This window comes from Diadema antillarum, unplaced genomic scaffold (genome assembly GCF_040938485.1).
Source record: "Diadema antillarum isolate AM-2024a unplaced genomic scaffold, OU_Dant_1.0 seq00002036_RagTag, whole genome shotgun sequence".
Classification (NCBI taxonomy): Eukaryota; Metazoa; Echinodermata; class Echinoidea; order Diadematoida; family Diadematidae; genus Diadema; species Diadema antillarum.
The window spans coordinates 151,538-166,479 of record NW_027272688.1 but is presented as its reverse complement, the minus strand read 5'-3'; the positions used below and the strand labels follow the sequence as shown (position 1 = coordinate 166,479).

The window sequence follows — 14,942 nt, the reverse complement described above, 5'->3', positions numbered from 1 at the left end:
CCGAACACAAAATTTCCTATTTCAATGTTAAAGCTATAGACTGCACGTTATGGTAATTTGTTTAATATTTCCCTTTTAACATTCTTTTGTTGTAAACGTTCTAATTTATGTTTTCACATTCCCTTTTAAACCCCGTCAAATGAAGAAGGTAGATTCTCATGCTAAAATTTTGTGTCCACAGAATAAAACTTCTGATAACCAAAACATAAACGCAAGAAACATTTCTGTCACAGCCATACATTGTGTACAAAAAACACACAAATAATTTAGAGTTCATTAATAAATAGATCTAAATGAGACCTGTACATAGATTTTCACGCTTTTTATTTACAATAAAGGGCTCATTATACTTAAACATAAGTATTATAAAGGCTTCTTGTGTATACTACAGGTGCGTCCGAGCTGCGAACAACGCGCAAAGGTTCGCCACTGCGCACTTTGGCGTCCTTGGGCGGAATGTAGCTGGGCCACTGAAGTTCTCTGTCCTTGATTCTGCCATGTTTGTCTCTTCGCGTATAACTCTCTGCGATTTCTAAGGCGATGCTGGCCACGGACCTGAAACTCGACTGTCTGCTTGCCCGACTAGTGCGATGACTGCTACACGTGCTCCGTCGCGAAACCTGGTCCCGCGAGAAAATGGGGTTGTCATACGTAAACGTGCTGCTCGCTAGAGAATGAACGTCATCTTCGGTGAATTTGTACGACTTGCTGAGCGACGAAATGAGTTCCTCTTCTGTGCGCGCCATGTCGTAATACAGCGGTCTCTGCCTACATGAGCCCAGATCTTGAGCTATGGCATCCCGCAAATTCGACGACAAGTGCTGCGCGTGGTGGAGTTCCTTTGCAATGCAGTTCCTGAGTTCCTCGAACTGCGAGTTGGTGCTGGCGCTGCTGCGGAGGCTGCTGGCTCGTGAACGCGGCTTTCGCCTTCGCGTGCTCTGGACATCCAGAGTTTCCCTTCGGCCAATGTCCGAATGAACGACCGCTGGGGATTGTTTGTTGTGTCCATTGCGCTCCTCCAGGTCAATCACTTTCACCTCCTCGTCGTGTTCCGCCGATAACGTTCTTGTCGAGGTTCCCTTGCTCTTCTTCGGCGAGGGCTTCTTCTTCTTCTTCGGGGAGCTAGAGGGCTTGGGCTCCGCTGTCTCTGTGGGCGCTCTCGACGGAGATGGAGACTGGTTCGCGACAATCTTTTCGCTGCTACTCTGCTCTGTGCCTATCGATGCGGGGTCCTCTTGGCTTGTTGCGGATGAGGAACCATCGAAGTCACAGCCACTATCATGGCGGCCATCTGTCTCTACTACCAGCTGGCACAATTTCTCCTTGGCTGACCCCACGTGACTCTGTAGCATCTTGATCGTCTCGTCTTTCTACAATGAAACATTAATAGGCAGAGAGGGAAAAACCCTATATTATATTCCATACGATCCATTTTAGGAGCTTGAATTTGTCTTCTTTCACCACAGTCATATCACTTACGAAGCGAAATAGGAGAAGATTAATAAACAAGTTGTGGCGTAAACACTTTTCGCCTTCTTCAACAAGCCTCAACGATAACTTAATAATAACGATGATGATGATAATAGTAACAATAATCATAATGATGATAATGATAATAACAATAACAAGTACAGTCATGTCACTTACGAAGCGAGATAGGAGAAGATTAATAAACAAGTTGTGGAGTAGACACTTTTCGCCTTCTTCAGCAAGCCTCAACGATAACGTAATAATAATGATGATAATAATAGTAATAATAATCATAATGATGATGATGATAATAATAATAACAATAATAATGGTGATGATAACAATAGTAATAATAATGGTAATAATAATAATAACAATAATAATAACAATAATAATGATAATAATTATATGAATGATGATAATAATAATAATGATAATAATAATAATGATAATGATAATAAGATCTTATTTCAAATCCAAGGTAGCCTCTTTAGTGTAAGGCTCCACCAGAGGGCACTGCCATTATCATTACCCTAGCATCACCAGGTACCCATTTATGCACCTTGGTGGAGATAGACATGGTAGGTAAAAACATCTTGTCCAAGGACGTAAAGCATTTGGCGGGAATCGAACTCGGGTCCTCCGATTGGGAGTCGGGAGTTGTATCCACTGTGCCACACCCATGAGATCGATTTCATTTGAACCATACTAGCGATGTGCGTTTATCCTTTAAATTTCTATCGTTTACCATTTCAAAGTATAAGAATAGGCACAGTCATTTTCTATTGCGATGTACAGGATGATCGATAACTTCACAGCATTACGCACCTCACTCAACGACCGCTTGAGAGCCGCGTTTTCCGCCGACAGGAGAAACAGCTCCTCCTCGACCTGAGAGAAAGACTGCCCGTGATTGGTGGCTATGTACGATGACGTCAGCGTCCGGGACAAAGGGATCGTTGCATCTGGGTTCTCCTTCCATGCTGACCACGCCCGAATCTGTTGAACACACAAAAAAAGAGAGAAATGGTATTCGACATGAGTTTTCATTGGGTCCAGAGATAACGAAAGTTATAAGCCCATATTTGAACTTTGAATTCTGAAGAAAAGGAGAAGTAGTACAGTCTTGGTGGAAGCTCTGTAATTATGACATATATTAGTGGCAATCATATATATTCATAGAACTCTAGTCACAAAGAAAGAAAATCCAGGAAAGAATCAAATGCAGCCTCGCTGGTCAGACATTCTAGCCAGGAACGTATTTTTCTATTTTCTTTTTTTTTTAATGCATGACCAACAATTATTCATGTCATCGTCAAATGTTTAAACCTTCAGGGTATATAAGGGCGGGAATAAGTCCTTCCTGTCACAAAGTTGAGATCACCGTCATGCAATAATTAAATTCCGTAATCACAACTTAGAAATTGGCAGCAGTAGAGAGAAACTATACAAGAATCGTGACTGTTAAAAGATTCATGAACAATTATCAGGTGATGGAACAGGTGGATGGTTACCTTTGGGATGTGGAGCAGGAGCAACACCTCCGTCGTGCATGTGAGGATGACTACCGTTAGGCACGTGTACCACACGTTGGGCCACTGCCATAATGACAGAGAGAGAGCCGTTGCCATGGAGACCAGTATGACACAGGTGTACACGGAGATGATGATGCAGCGCGCGTCATTCATGGCGGTAAGGGCGACGTTTCGCGTGGCCCACGAGAGATGCGTGCCGTACAGCAGCACCACGGACTTGTAGATGTAGACCACGAGTAGCCAGATTTCTTGGTAGTGCGAATGACATACATGCACGGCGTTCGCCGCTTTGACAGTCGGTTTCGTTGTTGGGTCATCCTCCCGCTCTAGCGTTGGCAATCCTTCATTGCTCTAGAGAAACACAAGTATAACGATATTGCGAAAAATATTATATATATATATATATATAAAATATATAATATGCAGATGAAGTTGTACTTACAATGCAGTACCAGACTTTCGTGATGAGGATATCGGTACTTATTCCAGTATGTACCTTATGTGTCGGGAAGGGGTATGACACTATGATAGCGGTATAATACTGTCTTTATCAAAATCGAGTCTAATTAGGTATTTCTATTAAGGTATTATTCTTGAGATGTTTGCATCTCAACAGAGAAGAAGTACATGTAGTTGATGTATTTCTTCGAAATCTAAGATTTTATGATTCGGCAAAGTATCCTCAATCCACCTTTTGTACGTCATGATACCCCTACAGGGTGTAAAACAAAACAGCAATGTTTTGCTGCTTTCGTGTTCTCTTTCTGTTCCTTCTACTTAAGCCCACATCTGTCTGTATCACATTCCATAATAAACACGCATATTGCTGTGCATTATTCCCCATTTTGAATTGAATGAGTTGTTCAATGACGTGTCTTTTTACGCATGTACAATACTTCTGGGGACTGGCATACATAGAATATTCTCTCTCTCCCTCTTTCTTTCTCTCACAAGTAATGCGAGAGAGGCAAGAAGCACAAACCACATGTAAGGACAAGTTCACCTTCATAGACATGTGGGTTGAGTGAATGCAGCAATATTAGTAGAACACATCAGTGAGAGTTTGAGCAAAATCGGACAATCCGTTAAAAAGTTATGAATTTTTGAAGTTTCTGCTCAGTCACGGCTGGATGAAAGACTACTATAGCTTGTGGTGTCACAGGAGTACAACGATATAAAGAAAGAATAAAGAAAATTCAACATATTTCCATTTTTCTCCCATAACAAAAGAACACTCGACTTCTCTCTTTCAGAAGGCAGGGGGAATGATATTGCCCTTAACATACGTCAGTAACAAGTCGAAGAAATGTGCACTTTATTCAAAAGGTAAAGTTTTGTGAAATTCTCTTGTGACATCATACACTGTAGTAGTCTTCTCTTCCAGCAGTGACTGCGCAAATACTTAAAATATTCGTAACTTTTGAACGGATTGTCCAATTTTCCTCGAACTTTCACTGATGTGTTCTACTAATATTGCTGCATTCTCTCAATCCTTATGTATATGAAGGTGGACTTATCCTTTAACATTGAGAGGGAGAGGGAGACAGGAAAATAAAAGAGCGAGCAATGGGGGTGGGGGTGACGTGAGAGGGAGAGAGAGAGAGAGAATGAAAAGCCGAGGACGTTGTAGGGGCGCTCAGGTTATGGATCAGTCAGGACAGGGAAATCTTTATTTTTGTGATGTATTATTTTTCTCAACGCGGAGTTGAGCGTCATGCACAAATTAGCGTTTGCCTCTCTTGGTTGGCAAAAGGTTGCCAAAAGGTTGCCCGCACGGCGCTAATTGAGTGACCCCTTTACACCATGTTGACGCACGAAAACGTCCCCCAAAAACTAATGTCAATTTTGTTCTCCGCTGTTATTACATTTCCTTTAGCCATGAACAGCTACATGCTACAGCCTAGCAACTCAAAGTATCAAGTATGAAATGATATGAGTATCTATTTCAAAGTTTTATAATGTGGTCACAACTAAAGTATGTTTTCAGAATTCATAACATATCGATCACAGTAAACGAGGATAATGACAGAGCATGCAGCTTCACACATGGTTGGATGCTCAAGGAAGCAAAGTAAGAGAATAAAGCATGCATAAATTCTTCACAGGTGAACTTGTTGAGCAAGTGGTATTGTACACTCTAAAAACATCCGGGTCAGTCTGACCCGGAAAAGGGTCTGTTGGGGCCACACTCCGTTCCGGGTGAGAAATGACAAGGGATGGGGTCAGATATGACAGAGTCATGAATAGGGTCAGGGGGACCCCATTCAGGGTCTTCATGACCATTTCCAAGTCATTTTTTACCTGGAACGGAGTGTGACCCCAACGGACCCTTTTCCGGGTCAGTTCTTACCCGAATGTTTTTAGAGTGTATATTGCTACATTACTCGAATGTGTGACTGACCCTCCTACATGATGCCATCATCCTTGTTCAGTGTACTTTGTTTGGGTTTTTTTTCGGAGAAATGGTCTATCTGCTCAAGAACCACCACACACACACACACAAAAAAAAAAAAAATCCATAATCTATAACTGGCACTATCGATTTTTTTTTATGATGTGAAATCATGAAAATTGTCTGGAATGCCCTTTAATTCGGAATCGTTGCGTGTACGCACTTCTGAAGTGTTTATCTCAGATAGTTTGTATTTGGCACTTATGCAAGCTTCACAAACCCAGTATGCCGTTGCTACATTTAACACAACCAGGCCACTACTTTACAATCAAATGATATTACATAAGCACAAAAATGAGACAGCTAATTATACTGTGAGATACTCCATGAAATCAGTTGTATAGATGTCGATTTCAAGATAGAAAGCTACGTACAAAGTGGACTTTTTTTAAAGGAGAGGGACAGAAAGTCATCGCCCATTATGACATATAAAAAAGATGATTGAATCCGATCACTGAAGCAATTAATTTGTACGTCTGACATGTTTGGAAAAATAAGGGATACTGTAAGTTCAAAAAGAAACAGCAACAACATAAAACTTGCCCGATTCCTCCAAACTTTTTGTTTTAATACTTCTCATACTTAAAGAGAAAATATTAGCGAGATAAATAGACCGGAAGGCGAAGAATGAGAAACAGAGAAAAGGGATGGGTGGAGATGGAAAGAGAGAAAGAGAGAGATGGTGGGGAGGGGGGGGGGGGGGGGGGGGGGAGGGGTAACGTTGCTACCTACCTCGGAAGTCATCGGAAGCAGTCGCACCTGGCATTCCGGGGGGTCGAGCACCAGCCATAGCACCATAATAAGAGCATCAACCAATAGCATGCACGCAACAATGCCTATCAGGCGGTTGTCACGAATTACCTGCACGTAATGAATGAGGATCGAAGGGATTGATTCGGACTTTGATATTTTGCCATAGTCACGGTAGTTTTTTTTTTTTTTTTTTTTTTTTTTTTCTGGTGGAAATAGGAAAAAGCAGTATCTTTTCTTCACCAGAAACTTATCAGAGTCATGAGATAGCACCTTGAGCATTCTACAGAGTGGATTTTGTGCATTATAAGTTACAAACCCTGATGATAATTGTTGTTGCTATTATAATTATAATTATTATTAGTATTAGTATTAGTATTAGTATTAGTATTAGTATTATTATTATCATTATTATTGTTATTATCATTATTATCATTATTACTATTATTATTATTGTTATTATTGTTATCATTATTATTATCATTATTATCATTATTATCATCATCATCATCATCATCATCATTATCATTGCTACTACTACTATTACTACTACTACTACTACTACTACTACTACTACTACTACTACATGTAGGCCTACTATACTTCAAGTCAAGTGGTACCGTACATGAATCGGCATAATATTATTTGATTTCATTACACCATTTTGTTGTCGTTTTTTCTTTACTCTAGGAATTTGGGAACATGCGATTCCTTCTACTACAGGGCGTATTCAAAGTCTATCACTATTATAGCTGCACGATTTTGACAGGAGCAAGTATATAGCACCGCCATCGACAAATGGAAGGGAATTGTTTTTCTTTTGTTTTGTTTTTGTTCTCCCGGACTCCCACGATTTGCGTCTGCAAGAATACGTAATTGTTGGACTGTGGGACTACTATACTTACCATGCGTTTTGCCCCAGTATGTGCGAATATTCTGTACACCCGCCATGATTTGGTAAAGAGAGACCCATAAACCAGCGTGAATCCAGTGACGAGGAGAACCAGCTGACACTACGCGAAGGAAAAGATACAAAATGGACAAAATTAAGACCATAAATGCCTCACATAAAGACGAAGAGTATGAGGAAGGCCCATTTTGACAAACCTTGCCTAAGTGTATACAGTGCACTGCCGTTATTACGAAATTCCAGTTATTACAAAGTAAAACTTCAGGAAGCAACATTACTCGCCCTTTGTTTTTTTATCGTTTATTTTTTCGGTTATAACGAAATCTCGATATAACGAAATAAAACTGCCGGTCCAGAGGACTTCGTTATAACGAGAGTAAAAGAAAATTTATATGCGACATGCGCTACCAACATACAAGGATTTACGTGTGTTCACTTACTAGTATTGATTAGGTTTGCTCTCATGTGTTCAACAGGCTGTAGGATAACGTATACAAAATAATTTCAAGACAATATTCATTGCAACTGATTGCCATATTGGCTGACGGGAACGTATAAATAAGCACTGAATTGACCAATGTTTTAGTATACGTTTTCCCTGCCATTTTCGCGCCTTTTCAGTCCAATTGAGCAAAATTTAGCCTAGATGACATGTTCGGAATTTCATTTTTATGATATCTTCATTCAAATTCATTTTGGAACATTCGAATTACCTTCATCCTCATTCAAATTAATACTTTTTCAACTGAAATTCGTAAGAAAAGCACCATTTCGCTATTCGTTCGTTTGTTGTTGAAATTGAAAACTCGTGTATTGATTTGTATGTTTTTCTTTATTAGGGTTGCATACTCTCTATCAACTTATATTGATTTGTCATTGTATATGCATGGAGAAAGACATTGCAGAATGAACCAAATCAAACCAAACCAAACCAACCTGACACAGAGTCGATAAACTCGACGCTGATGACGTCATGTGCCCGTCAATGCCGAGGAGTATTGTGCAGATGAAGAGGAGAACGGTCCCGACTACGATCAGGATGTTGATGTTCGGGCTGGACATCTTGATCAGCCTGCGGTGACAAAAGAAATCATTGCCATGACGACTCATAAACGTCAAGAAAGACATTTCATGATATTGATATCACAGATTGTGTCTGAGCAGGTCAAAATCTTAAAATTATGTGCAGTTTTATATTATACTATGCTCACAACACGTGAATTTATGTCATTATGTCGTTGTATAATGACAATGATAATAATAATGATAATTGTTATTATATTACAATAATGATAACATTAATAATAACGTCTTGTTATCCAGAGTAGCCTCTTTAGTGTTGACATTGCTCAACCAGAGGACCCTGCCATTTATTCTGTACCCTAGCACCTCCTTCTTCTCGGTTCAACGCCCTGAAAAAGCTGATAATATATCATTACGGGATTTCAGAATTCGACTTTTATGGCAGACGGCCGTAGTGCATTGTCTAGATGGCATTATCCTTTCTGCCTCTCAAAACATATAAAAAGAAGGATTATCTTATAAATAATATTCTTTATGTAAAGTTGTATACTCATATGAGCTCGGGCCTCTACTTGATGGGTGTCTAACTTTGTTATTTCGCGTAACCCGATAGGGTACATTTACGAGCAATTCTTCATCGAGTGTTTTTCCCTACTAACAGTTCCTCGTTGCTCTTAAATGTCAATAACAGACAAAAATAATTACTTATAATGAACAAACAATTGATCATAACACTATGAATGAGACAAGAACTTTGAAGAGCTGAAAAGAGAGGAAAACAAACTCCATACACGATTTGCTATTGATTAATTCTTCGGGCGCGAAGCTGAAAGCCATTATCGCTGCAGAATATCATCCCATAAGTCCATGCGGATTTTTACATCGTCATTAATGTTCTCTCTAAAAGGTCTCTGACTTTCTTTGTAAGAAGTAACAAGAATTTCTAAGATTGTAATGAAGCGACCATCTAATATTGTTGTTTTCATTTTTTTTTGTCGGTGTATTTTACATTCCGAACACCGAATGGCTCGTGTTTTTCTACCGTCATTTACTAAGGGAACAAGATAGGGCGGCAAAACAGCACATTTGTTTGTGTGGTTTTTTTACACTGTTATTGCAGTCTGTATATTGACGATGGCGTTTGGGTGTCTTTGTTAAATCCTAATTCTTAGTTTTCTACAAGCGCGATATGAATAACTTTAAACAAGTCCGTCCGCCGACAAAGAGAACAATTGCGAGCGGTGTTGCAGTCATCATTTCGTCTTTCCATGACCCCCCCCCCTCCCGCCTCAACAGTGTAAGAAAAAAGACGAGGCGTCCTTTTCTTCCTTTCAAGAACGCTTGTCACTGTTGTTCCTCATTTCCGAATGGTTATTGAACTTCACTTCCGACACAAACAAAACTCACTCCAAAGATTACAAAGGTTACATTCGTTTCCTGAGTACAATTTCTAGTAGTAGTATTATTTCCAATTTGTTTATCGGTAACATCAGTCATTCAACTCGCCCTTATTTTCAACATAATTGCTTCATTTTTTAACCTCTCGTAAACTTAGGTTTTTAGGGTTATTCTGTTGTCAGTCGTTCCTTTAGCGGGGTAGTGATATTTTGGGCATCCCTCAGTCATGGTTCATCGTGTTATTTAAAATATGGTTGGTTCGTGTGTGTGATCAAATGATGCACCTGGAGTGTCCAACATTGTGTTTCCAATAGCCTTGCTGGCATACTTAAAAACAGCGGACTGCGAAACGCACGAACATCAGATACGCTGAGTGTATTGATGCTGCCCGGGTAATTACACAGCCCGGGTAGTAACACAGCAAAAGATTGCGATGTTTTGCTCACTTTACGTTCTCTTAACGGAGAACGAGCGAGGAAGTTCGCACACACAAGCAAAGCCTATATAAAGAAAAAAATAAGAAAATAAAAATGAAAAGTGATAAAATCATAAATAGTTATAAGAGAAGCTGCTAGCTGGCGTCTAATTAGTCTGCAAGGTTGCTTCTGCCCAGAGAATTCTGCTGCTTCGCTTAAGTGCTTGTTGTATAGAGCACGTTGTGCAAGGAGACACTCAAAGATTCTTTTTTCTTTGCTTGCTCGAGGGTATTAGTATGGGGGTGCGTGTATGTTGCGTGTGTGTGTTTACCGTGCAAAAGTCAGGTTCAACAACGTGGGTACAAAAATGGATGCAATGTGAGCTTAGTATAGTTATTGCCATTCGCTTCCTGACAGGACTTTGCGAATGTGTAAAGAGGCTGCTTTAATCTGGAGCCAGAGGTTTGAAACAGTGAATTTAGTCACAGCTTGCGCTACGCCAAGTGAACTTGAAGCGAATGCGAAAATTAACAGATTGGACTCTATAAGTTGAGGGTTTTTCTTCATCATATTTTTGACTACACACTCTAACCCTATACATCGTGTTGTTCAACTGTTATCTCTACTTGCTCCAGTGACTATCGTGATTTGAAGAAAAGTTCATGATTCCCTTGTCATACAGGAAAATCCTGCAAATCCACTACAGGAGTCTGATAACCACGATAACAGGATCAACTTTATGTACGTGACAAGAAACATGTCTTTTACATCGCCACTGTATAGAGCTAATGAGCTACACACTCGTTCTCTGACAAAATACTTCCCGTGAAGTGTATGAACGTGTGGATTGTTAGCCTAATAAACCCTACTGGACTATCATTTTCAAACACCAGTCGATCCACTCCCTTGAGATACGATGTGTCAATACACACATCCATGGCGCATATGCGCAAGGCTTGCCGTTTCCATGGAGACTCCCCTCTTTGTTATGACATCCTCTCCTCTTCACTTTCTTCTCTTCTCTATTTCTTCCTTATTCTTTCCCTTTCCGACTTCTCTTCCCTATTTCTTCTGGTAATATCCTTTATATTTTTTTTTTATTTGTTCTCGTTTATGTGTTTTTCATTGTCTTTATACCATATGATATAATATGTTGATTATCCACTCTCATGATATCTTACATCTTCTAGTTAAAATCTGAGCATGGACCCTACGTCCATGGTCTTAATCTATACTCTCACTGAAATTGTGCCTTTACAATATATACTCGTGTCTTTTTTTTCTTTCTCTTTTCTTTGTTTGTTTTCGATAAACCTATATGTTAAAAAAAAGTATAAAAGCTTGAATTTGAATTTATATCATCTGACTTCTTCTTTATAATATATCTTTGAATGAACAATACTATGTGCATCACTCCTTTTTGAATACCCTACATGATTGTTACTTCGTTCGACTATATTTCTTACTGTTGCTCATAAGTTGATGCGAAGGCAATGAGACTAAAATAAAGTAAATAAATGAATAAAATGCAAATATGGATAGTGTAAAGGAAGTAATGCCCTTTATTAACACTCGATCTGATTGTACCAAGGACACAAAAAATCATATTCATAGTGTGACTAGCATTGTACTTGTCTGTCAATTAATCCATCAAGAGCCTATGAAGTGCTGAAGTTTCATTTCATTAACGTCACGCCTTCTTACCGATGATTTCTGTGTCTGACGTTGAAGACGAGGAAAAAAGCCGCCACTGTCAGACCGACGAAGGCCAGCGAGCACACGGTGCCGAAGAGTGCCGGGGAGATGGTACGCACCACGGGGTCTAGCGTCTCCTGCCTGGTAGGCGTAGGAGTTGATGCTGCTGTCGTCGTTGTCATGGCGACGCTGACTACAGATGATGTTAAAGATGAGGAGGGGTGAAATTCCGTTGTCCCATTTACGTCCATGATCTGTGTGAGTAAACCAGGAAGAAAGAGAGCCTAAAATGAAGGGAGTCCAGCAGGTGCTGAAAATAGAGCGCCGAATTCTAACGAATAAATAAGGCTACAGCTGCGCACATACCAAGAAAAAGAAAACTATAACACTATAAGTTAGATTGTGTGCACTGTGTATATACACACAATCATACACACACACACACACGCGCTCGCGGAGTAAAAATCACTTTCCAACTACACACAGAAACATACCGCTTTTCATTTAATCTTTCTGTTTCTTTCTATTCAAAAATATATTTCGAGATGACAGCTTTATAGGAGGTAAAAGGAATCATTTTATATGTTAATGCCCAAGTTCTAGAGAACCATGGGAATGGACTGTTAAGAAAAATGAAAATAATAGACTCTATGGTATTTCTACAGCACGGCTTTGAAGAACGGAAGACCCTATTGTGTCTTACCATTTCCAGAGGGGTCATCTTAAACCGACCCTCCATTGTCACCTTTCTAAATACTTGCTCTATTTACTCCAGGTATTGATTTTCAATTTTCCGGTAAAACTCCAAAGGGCTCCTTGGTTATTCACCCCCTTTGATGTGAGCTACTCTATTAGCCTGGAGTCTGTAAGCTGAGGACCAAAACGTTTCTCTTCTTATTAATTTCCACTTCAATTCAGTGAAGTTTATGTGGTTTAAAGAAAGGGACCGAATGTACTTTTTTGGCTACTGATCTTTTCGCGGCACCCGCTAGGGTGAAACGTGCATGGGGTGTATGTGTGTAGTGTGTGTGTGTGGGGGGGGGGGGTGGGGGTGGTGGTGGCGGTGGTTTTGACTGGTCCTACTCTGTCATTCATCAAGAAACAGAATAGGCCGGATAAGACGGTTAAGAATGACATGTAGCGAAACCAGAACTATATGCGTGTAGCTCACCAAAATCATGTAGTGATGATAAAAAATGTTTTGCAGTGGCGTCTCAGCCCTGTCATGGTAGTAAGCTTCTGAAACTTGCAACAAACTTTATACGGCTTCAAAGATATGCCATGTGTTTGTTTGAAAGTCTCCACCGTCGTCTAAGTCCAAGCCTAATGGCGTTCAAGCTTTAGACGCCGATTTGCGAAACGCAATATCAGCTTGTCGTGAGCAGGACACTGGAACAGCCAATGTTGTAATGATCAGGGCCACTGATGAGCAATTGAAAAGCAGCAAATAATGTCTAAAATGGCTAAAAATGCCAGCAATAATGTAAAAACTTCTAACCTGCACACAACCCCCTCCCCCCACCAAAAAAAGGGGAGATATCATACCCAGAGAGAGAGAGAGAGAAAAGAGAGAGAGAGAATCCTCGTCTGTGAACATGTATGACGTACAGGTTTAAAACATTTCAGAGGCACGACGTGAGTATCGATTTGGCAATTACACATCGGATTCTCCTCGGAAGATAACGGTAAACCGTTCGCTATACTTCCTGCGGGAAATGAATTCCAGGTATCAGCACTAATCCCTTCGGAATATAAAAAAAGGGTATATAGAACAGACTAATCTATACCTCAATGCTCGGTTTTTGTTTCCTCGTTCATATGTTTGTAGTTCGTTTGTTTTTGTTTGTTTGTTTGTTTGTTTGATTGTCTTTGGGTCAGTTTCAGTGCTCAGTAGACGTGCAGTATACAGCCACATTCTTTTTTTTTTAATGCGAGAACAGTCGTGATGTATACCGTATGCATGGCTCGACACTAACTTTTTTGTTTGGTGGCCCGATGGGGCCACCAAAATCCTAAATTTCAAATTTTTGGTGGCCCGAGAGAAGAATTTGGTGTCCCGAAAAAAACAATAAAAAACATTAAAAGTCTTTTTTTTTATGAGTCAAATATTTAAGTTTTATGATAGTAAGAATTAGAAGTTGGACAAATCTACTCATAAATAAACTTCAACAAACTTGCAACACTCACTCTCAGGCACTCATTCAGCCCTTTTCATCCATCCTTTAAACAAATTTAACTGCTAATTTCTGGCGCAAAAAGTTACGAATTTATTGACATACTTTTCTAAAAATGTTGGTGGCCCGAGGGGGGCCACCAAATTTGCCCTTTTTCGAAATTTGGTGGCCCGACTTTCATTTTTGGTGGCCCCGGGCCACCGGGGCCACTAACGGTGGCCCGGGCCACCGGGCCACCGTTAGTGTCGAGCCCTGCCGTATGATTCTTACAAGTATGTTGCTATGTATTTATGTATGCATGTTTATTGTGTGTTCGTATACGTAATCATGTGTGCATGCATGTGAAAGTACGTGTCCGTATGTTGTAGACACATATCCCTATGAATGCATACATACGCAAAAAAAAAAAAAATGTTAGCGTATGTATGTAAATTTTCATGACATGTTGCTGCCGCCTTTTCAATCTATTTATGTTATTATTATTATTATTATTATTATCATTATTATTATTATTATTATCATCATCATCATCATAAGTATTGTTATAATTATCATTTTATTAATGTCATCTTGGAGTTGGGTCTACTTCGATAATGCCATAAGTGAAGACTAAACATCAGTCATGCAAAACAAAACTCGCCACACTTTCACCGAATGATGTACGTCTTCTTGTGTCCTAAGAAGGCCTATACAGGACACGTCCTCTGGTTGTCTTTAGACACAAGAAAACACGCATCACAGAGTTGTATTATGGATATTATGATCGATAGCATTACAGTACGGCATGATTTTCGGTCAGTGCTGATTGCAAATTGTTTTAGGCGGTGTTGGAGTAATTCTTAAGTGAAGCCTCCGTATTTCGTCAATTGAATTATTTTCAAGCGCTCGTTCAAAGATTTGATATAATATTTCTCGACTGAAATGATAATCGTCAAGAGAGCATCGAGCACATAACGAATATCAATGAAACCAAAGCATATCTAATCGACATGCTTCAGTCTGTCATTGTTCCATACCATGAGCTAAAGCTCATCATTCTCAAATGTGCATCACTCCTTGAGACTGTTCATATGATATTCCGCAGACCGAACGATATGTGTATGAAAACCGATAACAATC

At 39.8% G+C, this 14,942-nt stretch overlaps 1 protein-coding gene across 1 annotated transcript; it reads right to left on the bottom strand.

Annotated features, from left to right (window-relative positions):
- Positions 1–350: 350 nt before the first annotated feature.
- On the bottom strand, positions 351–12,388 carry LOC139713702 (uncharacterized). Its single transcript, XM_071625407.1, has 9 exons — positions 12,353–12,388; positions 11,659–11,903; positions 8,054–8,189; positions 7,113–7,220; positions 6,190–6,318; positions 4,455–4,469; positions 2,985–3,329; positions 2,299–2,469; positions 351–1,370 (listed from the first exon to the last, which is right to left on the bottom strand). The coding sequence occupies exons 1-9, from the start codon at positions 12,386–12,388 to the stop codon at positions 351–353; spliced, it is 2,205 nt and encodes a 734-aa protein (XP_071481508.1).
- Positions 12,389–14,942: the final 2,554 nt, after the last annotated feature.